The sequence below is a fragment of the Mus pahari genome, chromosome 14 (assembly GCF_900095145.1).
Source record: "Mus pahari chromosome 14, PAHARI_EIJ_v1.1, whole genome shotgun sequence".
Taxonomy (NCBI): domain Eukaryota; kingdom Metazoa; phylum Chordata; class Mammalia; order Rodentia; family Muridae; genus Mus; species Mus pahari.
The window spans coordinates 65,844,413-65,862,338 of NC_034603.1; the positions used below are offsets into that span (position 1 = coordinate 65,844,413).

At 51.5% G+C, this 17,926-nt stretch overlaps 2 protein-coding genes across 3 annotated transcripts in view; one reads left to right on the forward strand and one right to left on the reverse strand.

The window, feature by feature from the left end:
* Erbb2 (erb-b2 receptor tyrosine kinase 2) overlaps nucleotides 1-11,309 on the forward strand; it is a 24,442-nt gene extending 13,133 nt beyond the window's left edge. For both annotated transcript variants that reach the window (XM_021211827.2, XM_029546005.1), the window contains exons 10-27: nucleotides 1,301-1,374; nucleotides 1,457-1,547; nucleotides 1,659-1,858; nucleotides 2,315-2,447; nucleotides 2,538-2,628; nucleotides 3,212-3,372; nucleotides 6,038-6,085; nucleotides 7,205-7,343; nucleotides 7,425-7,547; nucleotides 7,697-7,795; nucleotides 8,010-8,195; nucleotides 8,305-8,460; nucleotides 8,592-8,667; nucleotides 8,903-9,049; nucleotides 9,403-9,500; nucleotides 9,661-9,849; nucleotides 10,067-10,319; nucleotides 10,451-11,309. In XM_021211827.2, the coding sequence (XP_021067486.1) occupies nucleotides 1,301-1,374; nucleotides 1,457-1,547; nucleotides 1,659-1,858; nucleotides 2,315-2,447; nucleotides 2,538-2,628; nucleotides 3,212-3,372; nucleotides 6,038-6,085; nucleotides 7,205-7,343; nucleotides 7,425-7,547; nucleotides 7,697-7,795; nucleotides 8,010-8,195; nucleotides 8,305-8,460; nucleotides 8,592-8,667; nucleotides 8,903-9,049; nucleotides 9,403-9,500; nucleotides 9,661-9,849; nucleotides 10,067-10,319; nucleotides 10,451-10,806 (2,620 nt within the window). In that variant the 3' untranslated portion in view covers nucleotides 10,807-11,309. The remainder of the gene's footprint in view (nucleotides 1-1,300; nucleotides 1,375-1,456; nucleotides 1,548-1,658; nucleotides 1,859-2,314; nucleotides 2,448-2,537; nucleotides 2,629-3,211; nucleotides 3,373-6,037; nucleotides 6,086-7,204; nucleotides 7,344-7,424; nucleotides 7,548-7,696; nucleotides 7,796-8,009; nucleotides 8,196-8,304; nucleotides 8,461-8,591; nucleotides 8,668-8,902; nucleotides 9,050-9,402; nucleotides 9,501-9,660; nucleotides 9,850-10,066; nucleotides 10,320-10,450) is intronic.
* Nucleotides 11,310-11,817: 508 nt separating this feature from the next.
* On the reverse strand, nucleotides 11,818-13,150 carry Mien1 (migration and invasion enhancer 1). The gene is made up of 4 exons (XM_021211828.1): nucleotides 12,997-13,150; nucleotides 12,786-12,883; nucleotides 12,363-12,439; nucleotides 11,818-12,273 (listed from the first exon to the last, which is right to left on the reverse strand). Exons 1-4 carry the CDS (start codon nucleotides 13,083-13,085, stop codon nucleotides 12,190-12,192), a joined length of 348 nt encoding a protein of 115 aa, XP_021067487.1. The 5' UTR covers nucleotides 13,086-13,150; the 3' UTR covers nucleotides 11,818-12,189.
* Between the last annotated feature and the right edge of the window lie 4,776 nt (nucleotides 13,151-17,926).

The window sequence follows — 17,926 nt, forward strand, 5'->3', positions numbered from 1 at the left end:
GTGTCAGAAGCCCTGGGACTGGAGTTACAGATAGTTTGAGCCGCCATGTGGGTGCTGGGAATTGAAGCTGGGTCCTGTGGAAGAGATGCCAATGCTCTTATCTGCTGAGCCATCTCTTCAGACCTCAAAGCTGACTCATTCTTACAATAGCTGTCGAGTGGGAGCCAGCAAAGACAGGCGACAGAGCATAGACTTGGGTTTGAAACCTACTTCAGTCTGTCTGTCTGTCTGTCTGTCTGTCTGTCTGTCTGTCTGTCTCTGTCTGTCTGACTGTTATTCTCTCTCCCTGTATCTGTGTGTGTGTGTGTGTGTGTGTGTGTGTGTGTCTGTCTGTCTGTCTGTCTGTCTGTGCATGTGTCTTTGTTCAGAGGACAGTCTCAGGTGTGACTCCTCAGGGGCTGTCCACCTTGTTTTTCAAAATAGGGTCTCTCTCTGGCCAGGAGCTCACTGAAACAGGCTACAGTGACGGCCAGGGGACCCCAGGAATTGTTTTGTCTTTACCTCTCCAGTGCTGGGATTACAAGCTCAGTATCACACACGGGCTGCTGCTGCTGCTTCCTCCTCCTCTTCCTCTTCCTCCTCTTCCTCCTTTTCTTCCCCTTTCTCCTCCTCCTCCTCCTCCTCCTCCTCCTCCTTATGACAGGGTTTCTCTGTGTAGCCCTGGCTGTCCTGGAACTCACTCTGTAGACCAGGCTGGCCTCGAACTCAGAGACCCGCCTGCCTCTGTAGGTGCTGGGATTACAGTCCTATGTCCGACTAACATGAGCTTTTTGTATGGTTCTGGGTCCGGAACTCAGGTCCTCATGCTGGTATGGCAGAGCCCTACGGCTTAGCCTCGCTGCCGTCCCCTCTCCTCTCTGTGCCTCAGTGCCTCACGTGTACGGTGAGGACCACCATGGCTCTATGCTCAAGGCGGTTTATTTGGGGCGTGCTTAGAACAGCCCTGGGGGGATGTTGAGACACCCCTGCCCCGTGTTTGTATTTTAGCATCTGCAGAGATCCGTGTTCTGTGTATCACTGATGGATGCTGGGCCATTTTCAAAGGTTTTTCCTACAAACAGTTCAGCTTGTTTATGCCTCTGGCAGCTGAGGCCACGGTCTCTGCAGGATATACTGAAAATCAGACTTCTAGACCAAAGGACACAAATATTGCCCTGCCAGACTTTGACCCTGGGCTTTGCGCCTCAGGATGGGAACGACTTGATAGGCGCTACCTGCAGGCATCTGTGAGGGTGCAGAGTGCTTTGCCAAGGGCTTCCGGGGCTCCTGCCCTACTGATGACTCCTCCTGGCCCCTCTAGGAACCCCTCCTCTGGCATTGCCCCACTGAAGCCGGAGCATCTCCAAGTGTTCGAAACCCTGGAGGAGATCACAGGTGGGCTATCCGTCTGACCTCCTTCACAGGGACTAGGAGTTCTGGACCTTTCTACATACCCAGCCCCCTCCTCTGCCTGCAGGTTACCTATACATTTCAGCGTGGCCAGAGAGCCTCCAAGACCTCAGTGTCTTCCAGAACCTTCGGGTCATTCGGGGACGGATTCTCCATGAGTAAGTGGGGGGAGGGGGAGGCTAGGAGGTCTGGCTACATACCCTGCGGCCCTTGGTGGCCACAGTAGGTACCTTCTTGTGACTGGAAACTCCCCTGCCCCCCATCCACAGTGGTGCTTACTCACTGACGCTGCAAGGCCTGGGGATTCACTCGCTGGGGCTGCGTTCACTGCGGGAGCTGGGCAGTGGATTGGCTCTCATTCACCGCAACACCCATCTTTGCTTTGTACACACTGTACCTTGGGACCAGCTCTTCCGGAACCCTCACCAGGCCCTGCTCCACAGCGGGAACCGGCCGGAAGAGGCGTGTGGTAAGACAGGAAGCCCAGCACTGAGGGCTGGCAACAGAGGAATCTCAGTAGCCTCTGGCAGCAGCCTCCTGTAGCCTGTGCCTCATGTCTTAGAGACCCGCCTTTGCTCTTTGGAGACAGGATGTCACTATGTAGCCCTGGCTGTCCTGGAACTCACTCTGTACACCAGGCTGGCCTCAAACTCACCTGCCTCTACCTCCCAAGTGCTGGGATTAAAGGCGTGAACCATCACGCACGGCTACGGCCCGGTTATTCACTTGCCTTTGGATGGCTTAGCCTTGAGCATGGCTTCCAGCTGTGTCCTTCCGTGCTGCCAGGCATCCGTATCCCTTCCCTGTTTCTCGAACCTGCATGTCCTAGCACCAACCCTTAATTAACCCTTCAGCCTGGAGTCATGCTCACAGCCTTTTCCCATAGACCTGAGCCCATCCAAACACTTCCTTTTCCTCGCTGCAGGTCTTGAGGGCTTGGTCTGTAACTCACTGTGTGCCCATGGGTACTGCTGGGGGCCAGGGCCCACCCAGTGTGTCAACTGCAGTCAGTTCCTCCGGGGCCAGGAGTGTGTGGAGGAGTGCCGAGTATGGAAGGGGTACGAATTGCAGAGGAGTGGGTGGCTGGAGGGGGTACTTGGGGCACCCCGTCCCGCCCCAACTCCTTACTAAACCCACTTCTCTCACAGGCTCCCCAGGGAGTATGTGAGTGGCAAGCACTGTCTGCCATGCCACCCCGAGTGTCAGCCTCAGAACAGTTCCGAGACCTGCTTTGGATCGGTGAGGTGCTGGTGGGCTCAGGGCTGGGGGAGGGGCGAGCCGAGGGACCACCCGGTTGCTGCTGGGTGAAATATTCCCAGAGAAGGCTTCCACTGGAGAGCAGAAGGAGGGAAGATCAGGGAGGCAGGGATCGGGCACTGGGGACTGCTCACATTATGCTGTGGACCCTGGGCTACCCCTTCTTGCGATTGACACCGGAGCCCTTTCAGGCTAGGACAAGGTTCCAAGAAGGCCTGTGTCCTTGGCAGTGGCTACGCTAATGACCAAATGCAGGCCCTGTTTTCCAGCCTCAGTTTTCATTTCTATGAGGTGAATGTTGTAATAGTCCCCTCCCTGGTTGGGGTGTGGTGAGAACAGAATTAAATAGGATTTGGCACAGTGCCCCAGCATGGAATAAAACCTTTGTACATAATAGTTGTCACTTGTCACACCTTAGGGAACGCACGTCCCTCTCTGGGCGCCTCCACTTCCTTGTAGAGAGGGATCAGGGAGGCAGGGCATCTGATTCGGGGACCTGGGGCCCCATCCTTCTGCCATAGCGATGTCATCCCTAATCCCTCACAAACCCTTCCTCTCTGTCCAGGAGGCTGACCAGTGTGCAGCTTGTGCCCACTACAAGGACTCATCCTTCTGTGTGGCTCGCTGCCCCAGTGGTGTGAAACCAGACCTCTCCTACATGCCCATCTGGAAGTACCCGGATGAGGAGGGCATATGTCAGCCATGCCCCATCAACTGCACCCACTCGTGAGTGGAGGGAGTGGAGTCTTTTCTGTAGGAAGGAGGGTCTTCACGATGGGAGCCTTTTTAGAGCTCTTATTGTGAAAGGGGCAGAAGTCTACTTTCACTTATATTGAGATGTAATTTTTTTTAAAGATTTATTTATTTTATGTATGTGAGTACACAGTTGCTCTCTTCAGACACACCAGAAGAGGGCATCGGATTCCATTACAGATGGTCATGAGCCACCATGTGGTTGCTGGGAATTGAACTCAGGACCTCTAGAAGAGCAGTCAATGCGCTAATCACTGAGCCATCTCTCCAGCCGGAGGTGTGGGATCTGGAGAGGTGGTTCCGTAGTTAAGAGGACTTGCTGCTTTCAGAAGGCTGGAACTTGGTTCCTAACACACACCACAGGATTCTCTTGATTGCCTGTTAACTAGCTTGAGGAGATCTGATGTCTTTTTCTGGCCTCTGCAAGTGTACACAACACACACACACACACTCACACACACATTCATGTAAATAAAGTTAAAAATAACACATTAAGGGCTGGCAAGATAGTTCAGTAAGTAGAGGCCCTTGCTCATAAGCCTAGTAATTTCAGTTAAGTTCCCAGGACCCACATGGTGGAAGCAGAGAACCAACTCCCAGAGGTTGTCCTCTGACCTCCACATGCCTGTTGTGGCACATGCATGCCTTCCAAGCGCACAAACACACACACACATACACACACAATGTAACTAGACTAAATCTGTACAGTAGTGCATTAAACATTTTAAACTACACATAAGATATAAAACAATACTGTTGGCAGTCCTACTGTGAATACTTTGAACTGTTTCCTCAATCCCCTAGTGCTGGAGACTGTGTGGATGTTAGAAGACAATCTGAAAGAGTCAGATCTCCCCTCCCACCCTGTGGTCCCAGGGATTGAATGCAGTTGTCAGGTGTGGTGGCAAACACCCTTACCTGCTGAACCATCTTGCCAACTACCAACGTGTGGCCGTTTCTTTCTTTTAGAGGGGTGTGTGTGTGTGTGTGTGTGTGTGTGTGTGTGTGTGTGTGTGGAGTTTCTACTGCTGTGATAAACACCACAATCAACAATAACTTGGGGGAGGAAAGGGTTTATTTAACTTACACCTCCACATCATCGTCCCATCCAGGGAAGTTGGGGCAGGAACTCAAGATAGAAGTCTGGAGGCAGGAATTGATGCAGAGGATGTGAAGGAACTCTGCTTACTGGCTTGCACGGCATGGCTTGCTCAGCCTACCTTCTTATAATACATTGGTCCACCAGCTCACGAGTGGCGCTGCCCACCAGGACTTGTGCCTTCCCATAGCAACCGTCAATCAAGAAAAGGCACACAGGCTTACACAGGCTTACACAGGACAGAATGGTGGAAGCATTTTCTCAATTGAGGTTCCTTCTTCCCAAATGGCAGTAGCTTAAGTCAAGCTGACTTAAAAGCAGTCAGTGCAGATTGTATTGCCGGCGTGAAGATCTGTCTGGTGCCTTGTGTAGGCCAGAAGAGACAGTCGGACCCCTTGGACCTCGAGTTACAGAGGGGTGTGAGCTGACATATGAGTGCTGGGTTATCAAACCTGGGTCCTCTGGAACAGTAGCCAGTGCTCTCAGCTCCTAGCCATCTCTCCAGTCCTCTCCTCTCCCCCTCCCACTCTTCCTCCCCCCTCTCCCTCTGTCCTCTCCTGTCCAGACAGGGTTTCTCTGTATAGCTCTGGCTATCCTGGAACTAGCTCTGTAGACCAGGCTGGCCTTGAACTCAGAGATCTGCTTACCTCTGCCTCCGAGCGCTGGGACTAGAGGTGTGCACCACACTGCATGGCTTGCTCTTGTTTCCTAATATAATCCAGCTCTTCCCTTCATATTCCGTGCTTTGCCTTTCACCCTCTCTCTGCATCCTTTCCTACAAGTGCTTCTCCATCTACCCCTCTACAGATGTCCCCGTTCATAGCATATCACTCAGTACTGGCCCTATTTGGGGGAAACCGTCGATCTTGCTTGCCTATTTATTTATTTCATCCTGACCACAGTTTTTCCTCCCTTCCTCCCTACTCCTCCCAGTCCCAACCCCCAATCCATTCCTCTTCCCATTCTCCTCAGAGAAGGGCAGGCCTCCCATGGATATTGATCAGCCATGGCATATCAAGATGCAGTAAGACTAGGCACCTCCTAGTAAGGCCTGTTGTTGTTGTTGTTCAGCTCCACATACAAAGGGACATGTGTGTGCTGTGACCTGGTGTTGGCATGGTAGTACCAATCGTTGAGGCAGAACTGTTGATATTTTATTGCTTGGTTGGTGGAGATCTGTGCCAGGACCTTGTAGACCCTTTCCCACTAAGCTATGGCCCAGTCCCCCCCCCCACGCGTGTTTAATAGGTCTTCCCAAACTCTCCTCACGTGTACCATATACCCTAGTCCTCGTTCATGGAGGGAATAATTGGTCTTCCCACCGTTATAGTGCCCTGCTTCCTGCCCAGCGCAGGAAGTCCCAGCAGTGCAGAGGAGGTGGGTTCCCAGACTGAAGAGGGACTCTTCTCGTGGACTAGTACAGAGCAATTTGGAGACCTGGAACCCAGTTTCTGCTTGTCACATGGGAACAATCCTGCCACACCTGCCCCGGGAGGCTGTTCCCAGGTTTGATGATGGCACTCTCTCTCTCTTCTGCAGCTGTGTGGACCTGGACGAACGAGGCTGCCCGGCAGAGCAGAGAGCCAGGTGAGCCTGAGCCCCAGAGGTACCCCTGTACCCTCCCCCCAACTCCTTCCTTGGCCTCGGTGGTCAGTAATGAGGAGAGATTACTCAGAAGGCTGCAACATCGTCTCTCTCCTTAGCCCATTCTTTCTTTATTGGTTTTTGTTCCAACAAGTGGATACAGACCTGCTCAGGATGCTGTGGGGTAAGGGATGCTGGGAAATGTAATTCCCTAGGGATGCAGGCCAGGTCCAAGCTCCTAGAATTGTAGAGTGAGGTGGCAGCGTGAGAAGCCTCAGAGTATCAGAGCTGGGCAGCTAGAAGCTTTCAGGATGGTGTGTGTGTGTGTGTGTGTGTTGTTTTCTTTGCACTCAGATAGAGAGTCAGGCAAATCTAGGGTGGCCAAGAGCTCTCTGGTGTGTGCTGTGAACCACACCAGTGCAGAAAGGGTGTGAACCGAAGCCGTGAGGCCTGGAGGGCAGGGTAGGGTTCTTGACCCCTGGAATCCCAGGACTCTGGTTTGCCAGAGGAGAGCTTTAGACGGGAGAAAAGCAGTCTAGGACGTGCTCTAAGGAGCTGCCGCTTGCCTGTGGGGCAAACATCAGACGCTGGCTGTAACAACAGGCCTTGTGCAGAGCAAGATGGGGATTAAGGAAGCAAGGATGACAAGAATGTGCTCTGCCTGGACATGGTGGCAGACGCCTGTGACCCCAGCACTTGGGAGACTGAGGCACATGGGTTGTAAGTACAGAGCCAGCCTGGGCTATATCGTGAAGTAGCCTCAAAACTAAGTATACCAATAAATAACGGTCTGGTGACTATCAGGGACCCTGTGTGCCCCAAGATGAGCAGACTCATAGACGATTGTATCACAGAGAAATATGGGTCCTAAAGGGGCAACAGCTGCAAGGCAGGGGAAACCATGGCTCCTTGAAGAATACTTTGGCTAGTACCTGAGAGTCTTGGGGTACATACAACTGGACCCCATTTCATGAGGCAGAAGCCCCTGGGAGCGGGCTGCATAGTGCAGATTAACAAGGTGGAGTATCTCCTGTGAAGTTTTTGAGCCAAGGGACATTCCTGTCTCTTCAAGCTTCCTCTTCAGACTAGTCCCCAGTCTCTGATTCTGGCTTTTGCTTCCAGCCCGGTGACATTCATCATTGCAACTGTGGTGGGCGTCCTGTTGTTCCTGATCATCGTGGTAGTCATTGGAATCCTAATCAAGCGAAGGCGACAGAAGATCCGGAAGTATACCATGCGTAGGCTGCTGCAGGAGACTGAGGTGAGGCGTGTCGAGGGCCTCCTGGCACCCCCTTGGCTTTGCAGCTAGCTGGGCATTCACCCTACCACCCTCTCACTCCAGCTGGTGGAGCCGCTGACGCCCAGCGGAGCGGTGCCCAACCAGGCTCAGATGCGGATCCTAAAGGAGACGGAGCTAAGGAAGCTGAAGGTGCTTGGATCAGGAGCCTTCGGCACTGTCTACAAGGTCAGGAGGGGCCAGGTTCTGGCATGGGTGGATCTAGGGGAGGGGCGTGGTCAGGAGACTGGAGTGGGCCAAGCTAGAGGCTGGGGAAGGCTACCTACCCCTCGGCGGCTTGCTGGGGGCCTGACTCTAGTCCCTTTCTTTTCGCTCAGGGCATCTGGATCCCAGATGGGGAGAACGTGAAAATCCCCGTGGCCATCAAGGTGTTGAGGGAAAACACATCTCCTAAAGCTAACAAAGAAATCCTAGATGTAAGCCCCTCCCTGCTAGGGAATATGAGGAGCTCCCCCCTGGGAATGTGAGCCCCCCCCCCAATTGGTTCAACTTCTCTCTGGGGATTGTGACGATCCCTTCCTAGTCTGGAGGGCCTGGCTATAGCCAGTGAGGGATGGGTGAGGGTCTCTGGCAGAGGAGAGTGGATGGAAGTAGGTGGTTTTCTGTATCCCTCTGTTCCCTTGTCTGCAGGAAGCCTATGTCATGGCTGGTGTGGGTTCTCCGTATGTGTCCCGTCTCCTGGGCATCTGCCTGACATCCACAGTGCAGCTGGTGACACAGCTTATGCCCTATGGCTGCCTTCTGGACCATGTCCGAGAACATCGAGGTCGCCTAGGCTCCCAGGACCTGCTCAACTGGTGTGTTCAGATTGCCAAGGTATGTGCTTTGGGGGTTGGTTGCTGGCTCTGCAGATCCTTCCTTTGGGGCCAGGATGAGGTGGGAGTGTCCCTAAGGTGAGATTCCACCCCCGGTGCCCTCTGTCCAGGGGATGAGCTACCTGGAGGACGTTCGGCTTGTTCACAGGGACCTAGCTGCCCGGAACGTGCTAGTCAAGAGTCCCAACCACGTCAAGATTACTGACTTCGGGCTGGCCCGGCTGCTCGACATTGATGAGACTGAATACCATGCAGATGGGGGCAAGGTTGGAGGAGGGAGAAGAGGAGGGAGAGGTGGGGGTGGGCTGGATTGGTATCTGACCTTTCTTTGGGAGAACGTGGAGAAGGGTCACCTCCCTACCACACCCAGTCAGGACTTCTTACTCTGCGTCCCCAGGTGCCCATCAAGTGGATGGCATTGGAATCTATTCTCAGACGCCGGTTCACCCATCAGAGTGATGTGTGGAGCTATGGTGTGTGGAGGCTGTGGGGGCTGGATGAGTTGCTATGGCAGGGTGGGATGCAGGCAGAAGAATGGGGGGGGGGAATGGGAGGAAGGGGAAGAAGGTTGTTTCTGTCTACCCCGTGCAGTCTTATGGCCACCTGGGGGGTGAGGAGACTGGGTGGACCCTACCTCTCGGCACAGCCCCTCCCTTTGCACACCCAGACTTCCTCTGTTCCCCGATTCCTGATGCCTGTCTGTCCTAGGTGTGACTGTGTGGGAGCTGATGACTTTTGGGGCCAAACCTTACGATGGGATCCCAGCCCGGGAGATCCCCGATTTGCTGGAGAAGGGAGAACGCCTACCTCAGCCTCCAGTCTGCACCATCGATGTCTACATGATCATGGTCAAATGTGCGTGGCAGGGCTGGACCTCAGGCAGGCAGAGAGGAAGGGTGGTAGACCTGTGTGTGGGCCCTGTGTGTAGGCTGGGGGATAAATGGGATGTGGGTGGGCTGGTGTCCCGGAGGGACCCTCAAAGGTGCTTTACCTATGCACAGTGGAAGTCCTGCAAGAGGACAGCTGTTGAGAGGAGTGATGCCAGTCTAAACGGGGACCTTAGAAATGCTCCAGGGCTCTGCCTCAAGAGCCCAGAGTCCAGCTGTGTTCTGCCATGCGAGGACTTTCAGCTTAGCCAGGGTGGTCTGGGCCAGGCTGGTCCTCAGACTTGTCCTGGGACGAGGATGCCGAACTTTCTCCCGCCCTAGGTTGGATGATTGATTCCGAATGTCGCCCGAGATTCCGGGAGTTAGTATCAGAGTTCTCCCGTATGGCGAGGGACCCCCAGCGCTTTGTGGTCATCCAGGTACTGGGCTTTCCCACACCATACCTGCTCTGACAGCATTCTCCCTCCAGCATATCTCCAGGGATAGCCCCCACCTCTAGCCAAAGCTCGGTGAACCCTTCCAGGGAACTAAACACCAGGCTAGGAGGGCTGTCACCTTGTGTCTCCCCTTCCTTCCTAGAACGAGGACTTGGGCCCTTCCAGCCCCATGGACAGCACTTTCTACCGTTCACTGCTGGAGGATGATGACATGGGGGAGCTGGTCGATGCTGAAGAGTACCTGGTACCCCAGCAGGGATTCTTCTCCCCAGACCCTGCCCCAGGTACCGGGAGCACAGCCCACCGCAGACACCGCAGCTCGTCGGCCAGGGTCAGTGCCCATCCCGGAATAGGGGCGGTCCTGCCCTTTGAGCTCCCCCCCACCCTCGCCTTTCCTGAAGATTCCATTACCATGGCTGCTTTCCAACCCCTGGGGCCCCATTCTCTCCATCACAGCCCCCATCGTGACCTGTGTTTCTCTCCTGGGACCCCGTTGTTCCCCTCCCCGATCTTTGAGCAGCTCCCATCACGACCTTCTCTTACCCCAGAGTGGCGGTGGTGAGCTGACGCTGGGCCTGGAGCCCTCGGAAGAAGAGCCCCCCAGATCTCCACTGGCTCCCTCCGAAGGGGCTGGCTCCGATGTGTTTGATGGTGACCTGGCAGTGGGGGTAACCAAAGGACTGCAGAGCCTCTCTCCACATGACCTCAGCCCTCTACAGCGGTACAGTGAGGATCCCACATTACCTCTGCCCCCCGAGACTGATGGCTACGTTGCTCCCCTGGCCTGCAGCCCCCAGCCCGGTATGGTATCCAGGCCGGAGAGATTGGGAGGAGAGGGGAGTTGAGAACCCTCAGGCTACACCCACTGAGGGGCAATGGCAGAGCAGGGATATCTTGGACCCTTTCCCTAACAACATCTCTTCTCTCCTCAGAGTATGTGAACCAGCCAGAGGTTCGGCCTCAGCCTCCCATGACCCCAGAGGGTCCTCCTCCTCCTGTCCGACCTGCCGGTGCTACTCTAGAAAGACCCAAGACTCTCTCTCCTGGGAAGAATGGGGTTGTCAAAGACGTTTTTGCCTTTGGGGGTGCTGTGGAGAACCCTGAATACTTAGCACCCAGAGAAGGCACTGCCTCTCAGCCCCGCCCTTCTCCTGCCTTCAGCCCAGCCTTTGACAATCTCTATTACTGGGACCAGAACTCATCGGAGCAGGGGCCTCCACCAAGTACCTTTGAAGGGACCCCCACTGCAGAGAACCCCGAGTACCTAGGCCTGGATGTGCCAGTATGAGGTCACATGTGCAGACATCCTGTGTCTTCAGAGTGGGGAAGGACGGCCTGACTTGTGGTCTCCATCACCAGCCACAAAGCGGGGAGAAGGTCCTCTGGCCCCATGACATCCAGGGCAGCCGGCTACGCCAGGAACCTGTCCTGAGGAACCTTGTTCGCTGCTTCAATCCTGAGTGGTTAAGAGGGCCCCGCCTGGCCGGAAGAGACAGCACACGGTTCAGCCCCAGAGGATTACAGACCCTGCCTGCCCTGACAGACTGTAGCGTTCAGTGGGTATTCCTTACCTGGCCTGGCTCTCTTGGTTCTGAGGACTGAGGGACGCTCAGCCTAGAAGGGAAGAGGCCCCAGGGGAATATCCTGGGACCAGGACACCCCACTAGGCCTGAGACACGTGCATCCCAAGAGGGGGGCAGCACTTGCCCCCAGACTGTTCTTTGTACAGAGTGTATTTTGTTCTGTTTTTACTTTTGTTTTTTAAAAGTTGAGATAAGGACGCAGTGGGAGAGTGGGTGTTATATGAAAGGGGGTGGGTGTTATATGAAAGTTAGGGGGTGGGTGTTATATGAAAGCTAGGGGGTGCTGTCACCTTTCTCCATCTGCAATGAGATTTATAAAATAACTGGACCCCAGCCTATGTCTGAGAGTGGCCCCGGGCCAAACTGTATTGCTCACCCGACATAAAGCTCCTCCTGGAGTGAGTGTGTAGAGATCTTCCAAAAGTTTGAGACAATTTGGCTTTGGGCTTGAGGGACTGAGAAGTTCGGATTCCTTCTGAAGAGCCTTTGGCAACAGGGTCCTACTCCGTTGGACACACTCCTTCCAAGGCTAACCCCAGAATGAAGTCCTGTCCTCCCAGTGGGAGAGGGAAGCTTGAGGAGAGCATTGTCATATGACTCATTTTCCTTGCCTAATTGAGAAATTAGTATCTGTCCAGGAAAGCCCCCACCCACTAGGTGTTAACAGGGCCAGACTGACCTGTGTGCCACACAGGCTGGACATAAACACACACCAGTTGACACAACCATTTGTAGTTACTTTTTATTGCCAAGAGCCGACACTGCCCAGGGAACTTATTCAGGGAAAATAAGTTATGGCAACTGTGGCATCTGAAAGGTATTGCCACGCTGGGGAGAGGACCAAACTGCAGAGGGCACAGATCCCGGGAGAGCGATGTGAGGACGCGGTGGAAATGTCCACGGAGAACATCTCTTTTCTGTCTTAGACCACAGAAAGGTCAAGTCCCTCCTTGTGCCCTAAGAGGCAAAGTGAAGTCAGGGTCTTAGCTATCTAGGGCCAAGTGAGGGGCTAAAGGTAGAGGATTCCTACTGGAACCACAAGGAAGGGTTTAAACCCCAGAAACGAGCTTCCAAGAATCATTTCTTAGTCACAGGATGACACAGGGAGGCCGGCTATTGGTGATCTTTTCTACGGGTTCTCCATTGCTGGCCCTTCGGATGGCTTCCATGAGCTAGCGGACAGAGATGCGAGAGTGTCATGCATAGGAGAGGAGGGTGTGTCTCGTCTCAGCCACCCTCCAGATGTGCATTAAATACTCACGTCTTTCTCATAAGGAAAACCCCCATTCTCCAGCTTGGAGAATACCAGCTGTCCATTGATCTCAATCTCGAAGGCCCCTGGTAGGAAATAAATGCAAGAATGAGCTAAGAACAACAGGCAGAGGTCCTTGGCACTACCGCGAGTCCAAGCAAGACTGTTCATGGTCTCGGGAGACACCATTTGAGATCCGGTTTTCAGATCCGATCCTTAAAGCCATTCAGCCCCAAACCCCAAAGTCCTCACCCGTGCGTCTTTCCAATACGCCATTAAGAGTTCCTTCACTCCAAACCCACAGTAGGCATTTTCGCTATGTGTCAGACCCTGCTAGGGGCTTTAGATACAACAGCCAATGTCAGCTCTAGAAGGTCGGAGAGCTGGAGTTTATAACATGGACTGACTCAGCAGGTGCTCTGCGGACCTCACCTGTCCCCCCGAGTCGCGACTCAATCTCGATGCCCGGATACTCCTCCTTCACAGCGCTCGCCAGCTCCAGGTAGGTCGCCTCAAAGCCGCAGGGTTTACTGGGGAGAAGAGACGTGGAGTGAGCTGGGGTTCCGGGGGTGGGGCCTCCCGTGGACCCACCCCCACCTTGCGGGCGAGCACGAGAGGCTCCTTTTCAACCTGCATGGCTCACCAGTACTCCACCACGATGTGAACTCCACTGCCTGCTTCCACCTCCCCGGGAGGGGGCACTACGGACACCGGCCCCGGCTCCCCACTCATTGCTGCCCACTCCGCTGCAGGGCTGCTTCCGGGTGTGACGCCACGCCAAAGTCACGTGGGGGGCGTGGCCGCGGGCGTGGCCGGACCTCGCATTGCGTCTGGGCGCCCTCTGCCGTCAGCAGGTACTGCTGCATCTTGATCCAGCTGCAGAGCGAGTATCCTGGACCAGCACAGATCTGGGTTCTGAGAGCTCTGGATTTCTTTGGCATCCAGTGCTCACTGTACGTCATGGACTTGCTTACTAACGATCTGCCTGTGATTGCAAAGCTATTTTCCATTTACAAAAGGCAGAGAAAATGGGGCAGGCGGCCGAGGTAGCTGATGTTTGTGATTGGTGTTGCTATTTCCCTTCTAGCACGACGATAGCATTTGAAACCACACCATAATGACATCTGGAGTTCTTTTTTTTTTTTTTTTTAACTTTTAAGAATATTTTAATTATGTATATATGTGTGTAAGTGTGAATTTGTGCACGCGAGGGCATCTTTAAAACTTACTACATTTATTTATTAATTTGTGGATGAGTGTGTATTGGAGGTGGGGGCCATGCCACAGCATGGTTTTGAAGGTCAGAGTACAGCAACTTTCAGCGTTCCGCCTTCTCCATCTATCATGTGGGTCTCAGGGATTGACCTCAGAGTATCCGGCTGTCGCACAGGCCTGTCTCTTACAGGTTAAGCGTCTTCATCAGCCCCATACTCTAGTTCTTTTGACTCTGAAGTGCCGACCCCCACTTTATGCACACTCCTTATCCCTGCCTCTTGCTAGAGGGCTAGTGTCACTGAGCTCAGTTTGTAATTCTGGAACTGCAGCCTGGGTCCTCCCTGCCTCTTCCTTCCCTGAAACACCACTACAGTGTCGTAACAAGTCACCCATTCTGGTGTCCCTTGAAACTGTCCATTGTTTGGTCAAGTTTGTGTTTGCTGAGTTCTGTCGTCATCCCATCCAGTTATAGGACATTTCCATCGATCTAATAAGGCCTTTCCTGTTTGCTTGCAGCCCATCCAGCTTCCAACTCCAGCCCCAAGCGATGGCTGCTCTGCTCTCTGTAAACTCTTCTGGACATTTCATATCAACGGACGCTTGCAGCATGTGACGTTTGCTCTGTTGTATCAGAGCAAGCCTCCATGCTGTGCTGTGTCCCCGGCATTCCTTTCTATTGATGAATACTATTTCATTCTGTGGTACAGAAAAAGCACAGATTATTTGTCTATTGACATTAATCTGGGTTTCTTTGGGTTTTGTCTGTTTTGAGTAAATGTCTTGTAGATGCCTTTGTTTGGATGTGTTGCCATTTCTCTTAGGTTCCATAGAGTAGAATTAAAACTACTGGGCTGCCTGGGAAACTTATATTTAACTCTTTATGGACTGCCTACCTTCTTGGTTTTTTTTTTTTTTTCTAAGCAGCTGTAGCATTTTATACCACCACCAGCAACACAGGACACAGGGAGTTGTTCCTTCATAGCCACCACAAATACTGGTTGCCTGTCTCTGGTAGTTATTCTTTTTTTAAAAAAGATTTATTTATTTATTTTATGTATATATGAGTACAAGTACGCTGCAGCTGTACTGATAGTTGTGAGCCATCACGTGGTTGCTGGGAATTTGAATTCAGGATCTCTGCTTGCTCCGGTAGACCCCACTCACTCTGGTCGGCCCCGCTTGCTCTAGTCTAAATTAGATTTATTTATTATTATATCTAAGTACACTGTAGCTGTCTTCAGACACACCTGAAGAGGGCATCAGATCTCATTACAGGTGGTTGTGCGTCACCACGTCACCGTGTGGTTGCTGGGATTTGAACTCAGGACCTTCAGAAGAGCAATCAGTGCTCTTAACCACTGAGCCATCTCTCCAGCCCTGATGATAGTTATTCTTTTAGGTAATGCTATTGGCCATCTTTTCAAGTAGTTACATTTAAAACAAATATTTATTTATTTTTATATATGTACACTGTAGCTGTCTTCAGACACACCAGAAGGGGCATCAGGTCTCATTACAGATGGTTGTGAGCCACCATGTGGTTGCTGGGAATTGAACTCAGGACCTCTGGAAGAGGAGTCAGTGCTCTTACAGTAGTCACATTTTTATCCTTCTTTCTTGTTTGTTTTTGACAGCGTTTTTGGCCATCCTGGAACTGACTCTGTGAACCAGGCTGGCCTTGAACTCAAGGATCTGCCTGCCTCTGTCTCTAGGGTGCTAGGATCAGAGGCTTGTGCACCACTGCCTGGTCAATTTTGTTTTGTTTTTGAGGTATACCTCTGGCTGTCCTGAAACTCACCGTGTAGACCAAGCTGGCTTGGGACTCATAGAGATCCACCTGCCTCTGACTTCTGAGTGCTGGGATTAAAGGCTTGTGCCACCTCTGCCCATCTCATAGTCCTGTTTAATTGGGTTATTTTCTATTTATTATCGGAATCTAAGAGTTCTCCATATATCCTACATTCAATATCTCAAGTGAAGTAAGTATTTACAAGGATTTTCTCTTGCTGTTTGCAGCACACACACACTAAATGAATACAAGCAATTAAAATGTTTTTCTTTTAAAAGTCCTTTGCAAACCGACAGTGGAGACACAAGCCCTTAGTCCTCACACTCGGGAAGCAGAGGCAGGCGGCTCTCTGAGTTCCAGGCCAGCCTGATCTACAGAGTGAGTTCCAGGACAGCCAGGGCTACACAGAGAAACCCTGTCTGGAAACACTATAGGCAAACGCACAAGCAAATAAATAATCTTTTGCCTAACCCAAGACTACAAATGTTCTCCCATTACTATCCATTTAACTTTTTGATGTTTTATTGGGATTTTATCTCTTCAGCTCTGATATTTAGGTTTATGACCTATTGTTCTTGTTTGTTTGTTTGTTTCTTTTGTTTTTGTTTTTGAAACATTGTCTTTGTACATAGCCTGGCTGTCCTGGAACTCACTCTGTAGACCAGGCTGGCTTTGGACTCATACAGATTCTTTTGCTTCTGCTTCCTGAGTTCTGGAACTAAAGGCATGTGCCACCACCACCCGGCTATGATCTTTTTTTTTTTTTTTTAAGATTTATTTATTGTTATATGTAAGTACACTGTAGTTGTCTTCAGACGCACCAGAAGAGGGCCTCAGATCTCATTACAGGTGGTTATGAGCCACCATGTGGTTGCTGGGATTTGAACTCAGGATCTTTGGAAGAGCAGTCAGTGTTCTTAACCGCTGAGCCATCTCACCAGCCCTATGATCTATTTTTTAATGGTTATTTTTATTTATGTGTATGTCTATTCTGTACGTGTGCATGCATATGCAGATGCCTGTGGAGTCCAGAAGAGGGCGTTAGAGCCCCTGGAGCTGGAGTTACAGACAGTTGTGAATGTTTGGATGTTTAGTGATTGAGAACTGAACTTCTGAAGAGCAGCAAGTGCTCTTAACCACTGAGTCATCTCTACAGCTCCTTAAGACCTATCAAAGAACTAAATTACTCTTTTAGTATGTAAGTATTAAATTGTGATGGTGCCATTAGTTAAAATATCTTTTATTGGGTGTTGTGGCACATGTCTGTAACCTCGGCTATTTGGGAGACCCAGCAAGAGGATTGACGGGCAAAATAGCAAAACACTGTCTCAAAGATTTTATCTGTTCATTAAATGGGCTTTGCAACTCTGTCAAGAAGCTACTAACTCGGATCATGGTGGCATATGCCTTCATTTCCAGCACTCAGGACAGAGGTAGGTGGATCTCTGTGAGCTTAACGACCAGCCTGGTCTACAAAGAGAGTTCCAGGCCAGCCAGAGTTATGTGGCGAAAAACTGTCTTAAGAGAAGAAGAAGAAGAAGAAGAAGAAGAAGAAGAAGAAGAAGAAGAAGAAGAAGAAGAAGAAGAAGAAGAAGAAGAAGAAGAAGAAGAAGAAAAGAAGAAGAAGAAGAAGAAAAGAAGAAGAAGAAGAAGAAGAAGAAGAAGAATTAGGAAGAAGAAAGATACTGCTAAAAGCATAAAGGTTTACATTTGGACTGTCAGTGATCTCATGGTACCTTGAAGTTTCGACTTTATAGTAGTGTATATTTAAAAAAGATTCAATAGACACTGGAATTTGATGCTTGGTAGTTTAGATATCAATGTACATTTTCCAATGAAGTATTTTTAAAATTGAAAACAGTATTCGTTCTGAGTGTGGGTGTGGAAAATGCCACGTGCTCCTGTGGAGGTCAGAGGTCAACTGTGGTAGTCTGTTCTCTCCTCAATTTGTGGTCCCTGAGAGGGGAACTCAGGTCCTCAGGCTTGCAGCTACTGAGCCATCTCCCAGGCTAATGACTCACGACAGCAGCAAAATAACAGTTATGATGTAGCCACAGAAATCATTCTATGGTTGGGGATCACCACAACATGAGGAATTGTGTTAAAGGGTTGCAGCATTAGGAAGGTTGAGAACCACTGTTCTGGATGGAATCCTGGGGCTGGAGAGAGATGGCTCAGGGGCTAAGAACACTTGGTGCTCTTCTGGAGGTCCAAATTGCCTGTGACTCCAGCTGCAGGAGACCTGGCAAGTTCCTCTGCAGGAACCTATACACTTGTTCTCTCTCTCTCTCTCTCTCTCTCTCTCTCTCTCTCTCTCTCTCTCTCTCCCCTCTCTCCCTTCCTCTCTCTCTCTCACGCATGTGCATGCACACACACACACAGAGGCATGTGCACATAAATAAAAACAAAAGTCTTTGCAAAAGAAATGGAGGGCTGGAGAGATGTCTCAGCGGTTAAGAGCACTGACTGCTCTTCCAAAGGTCCTGAGTTCAATTCCCAGCAACCACATGGTGGCTCACAACCATCTGTAATGGGATCTGATGCCCTTTTCTGGTGTGTTTGAAGACAG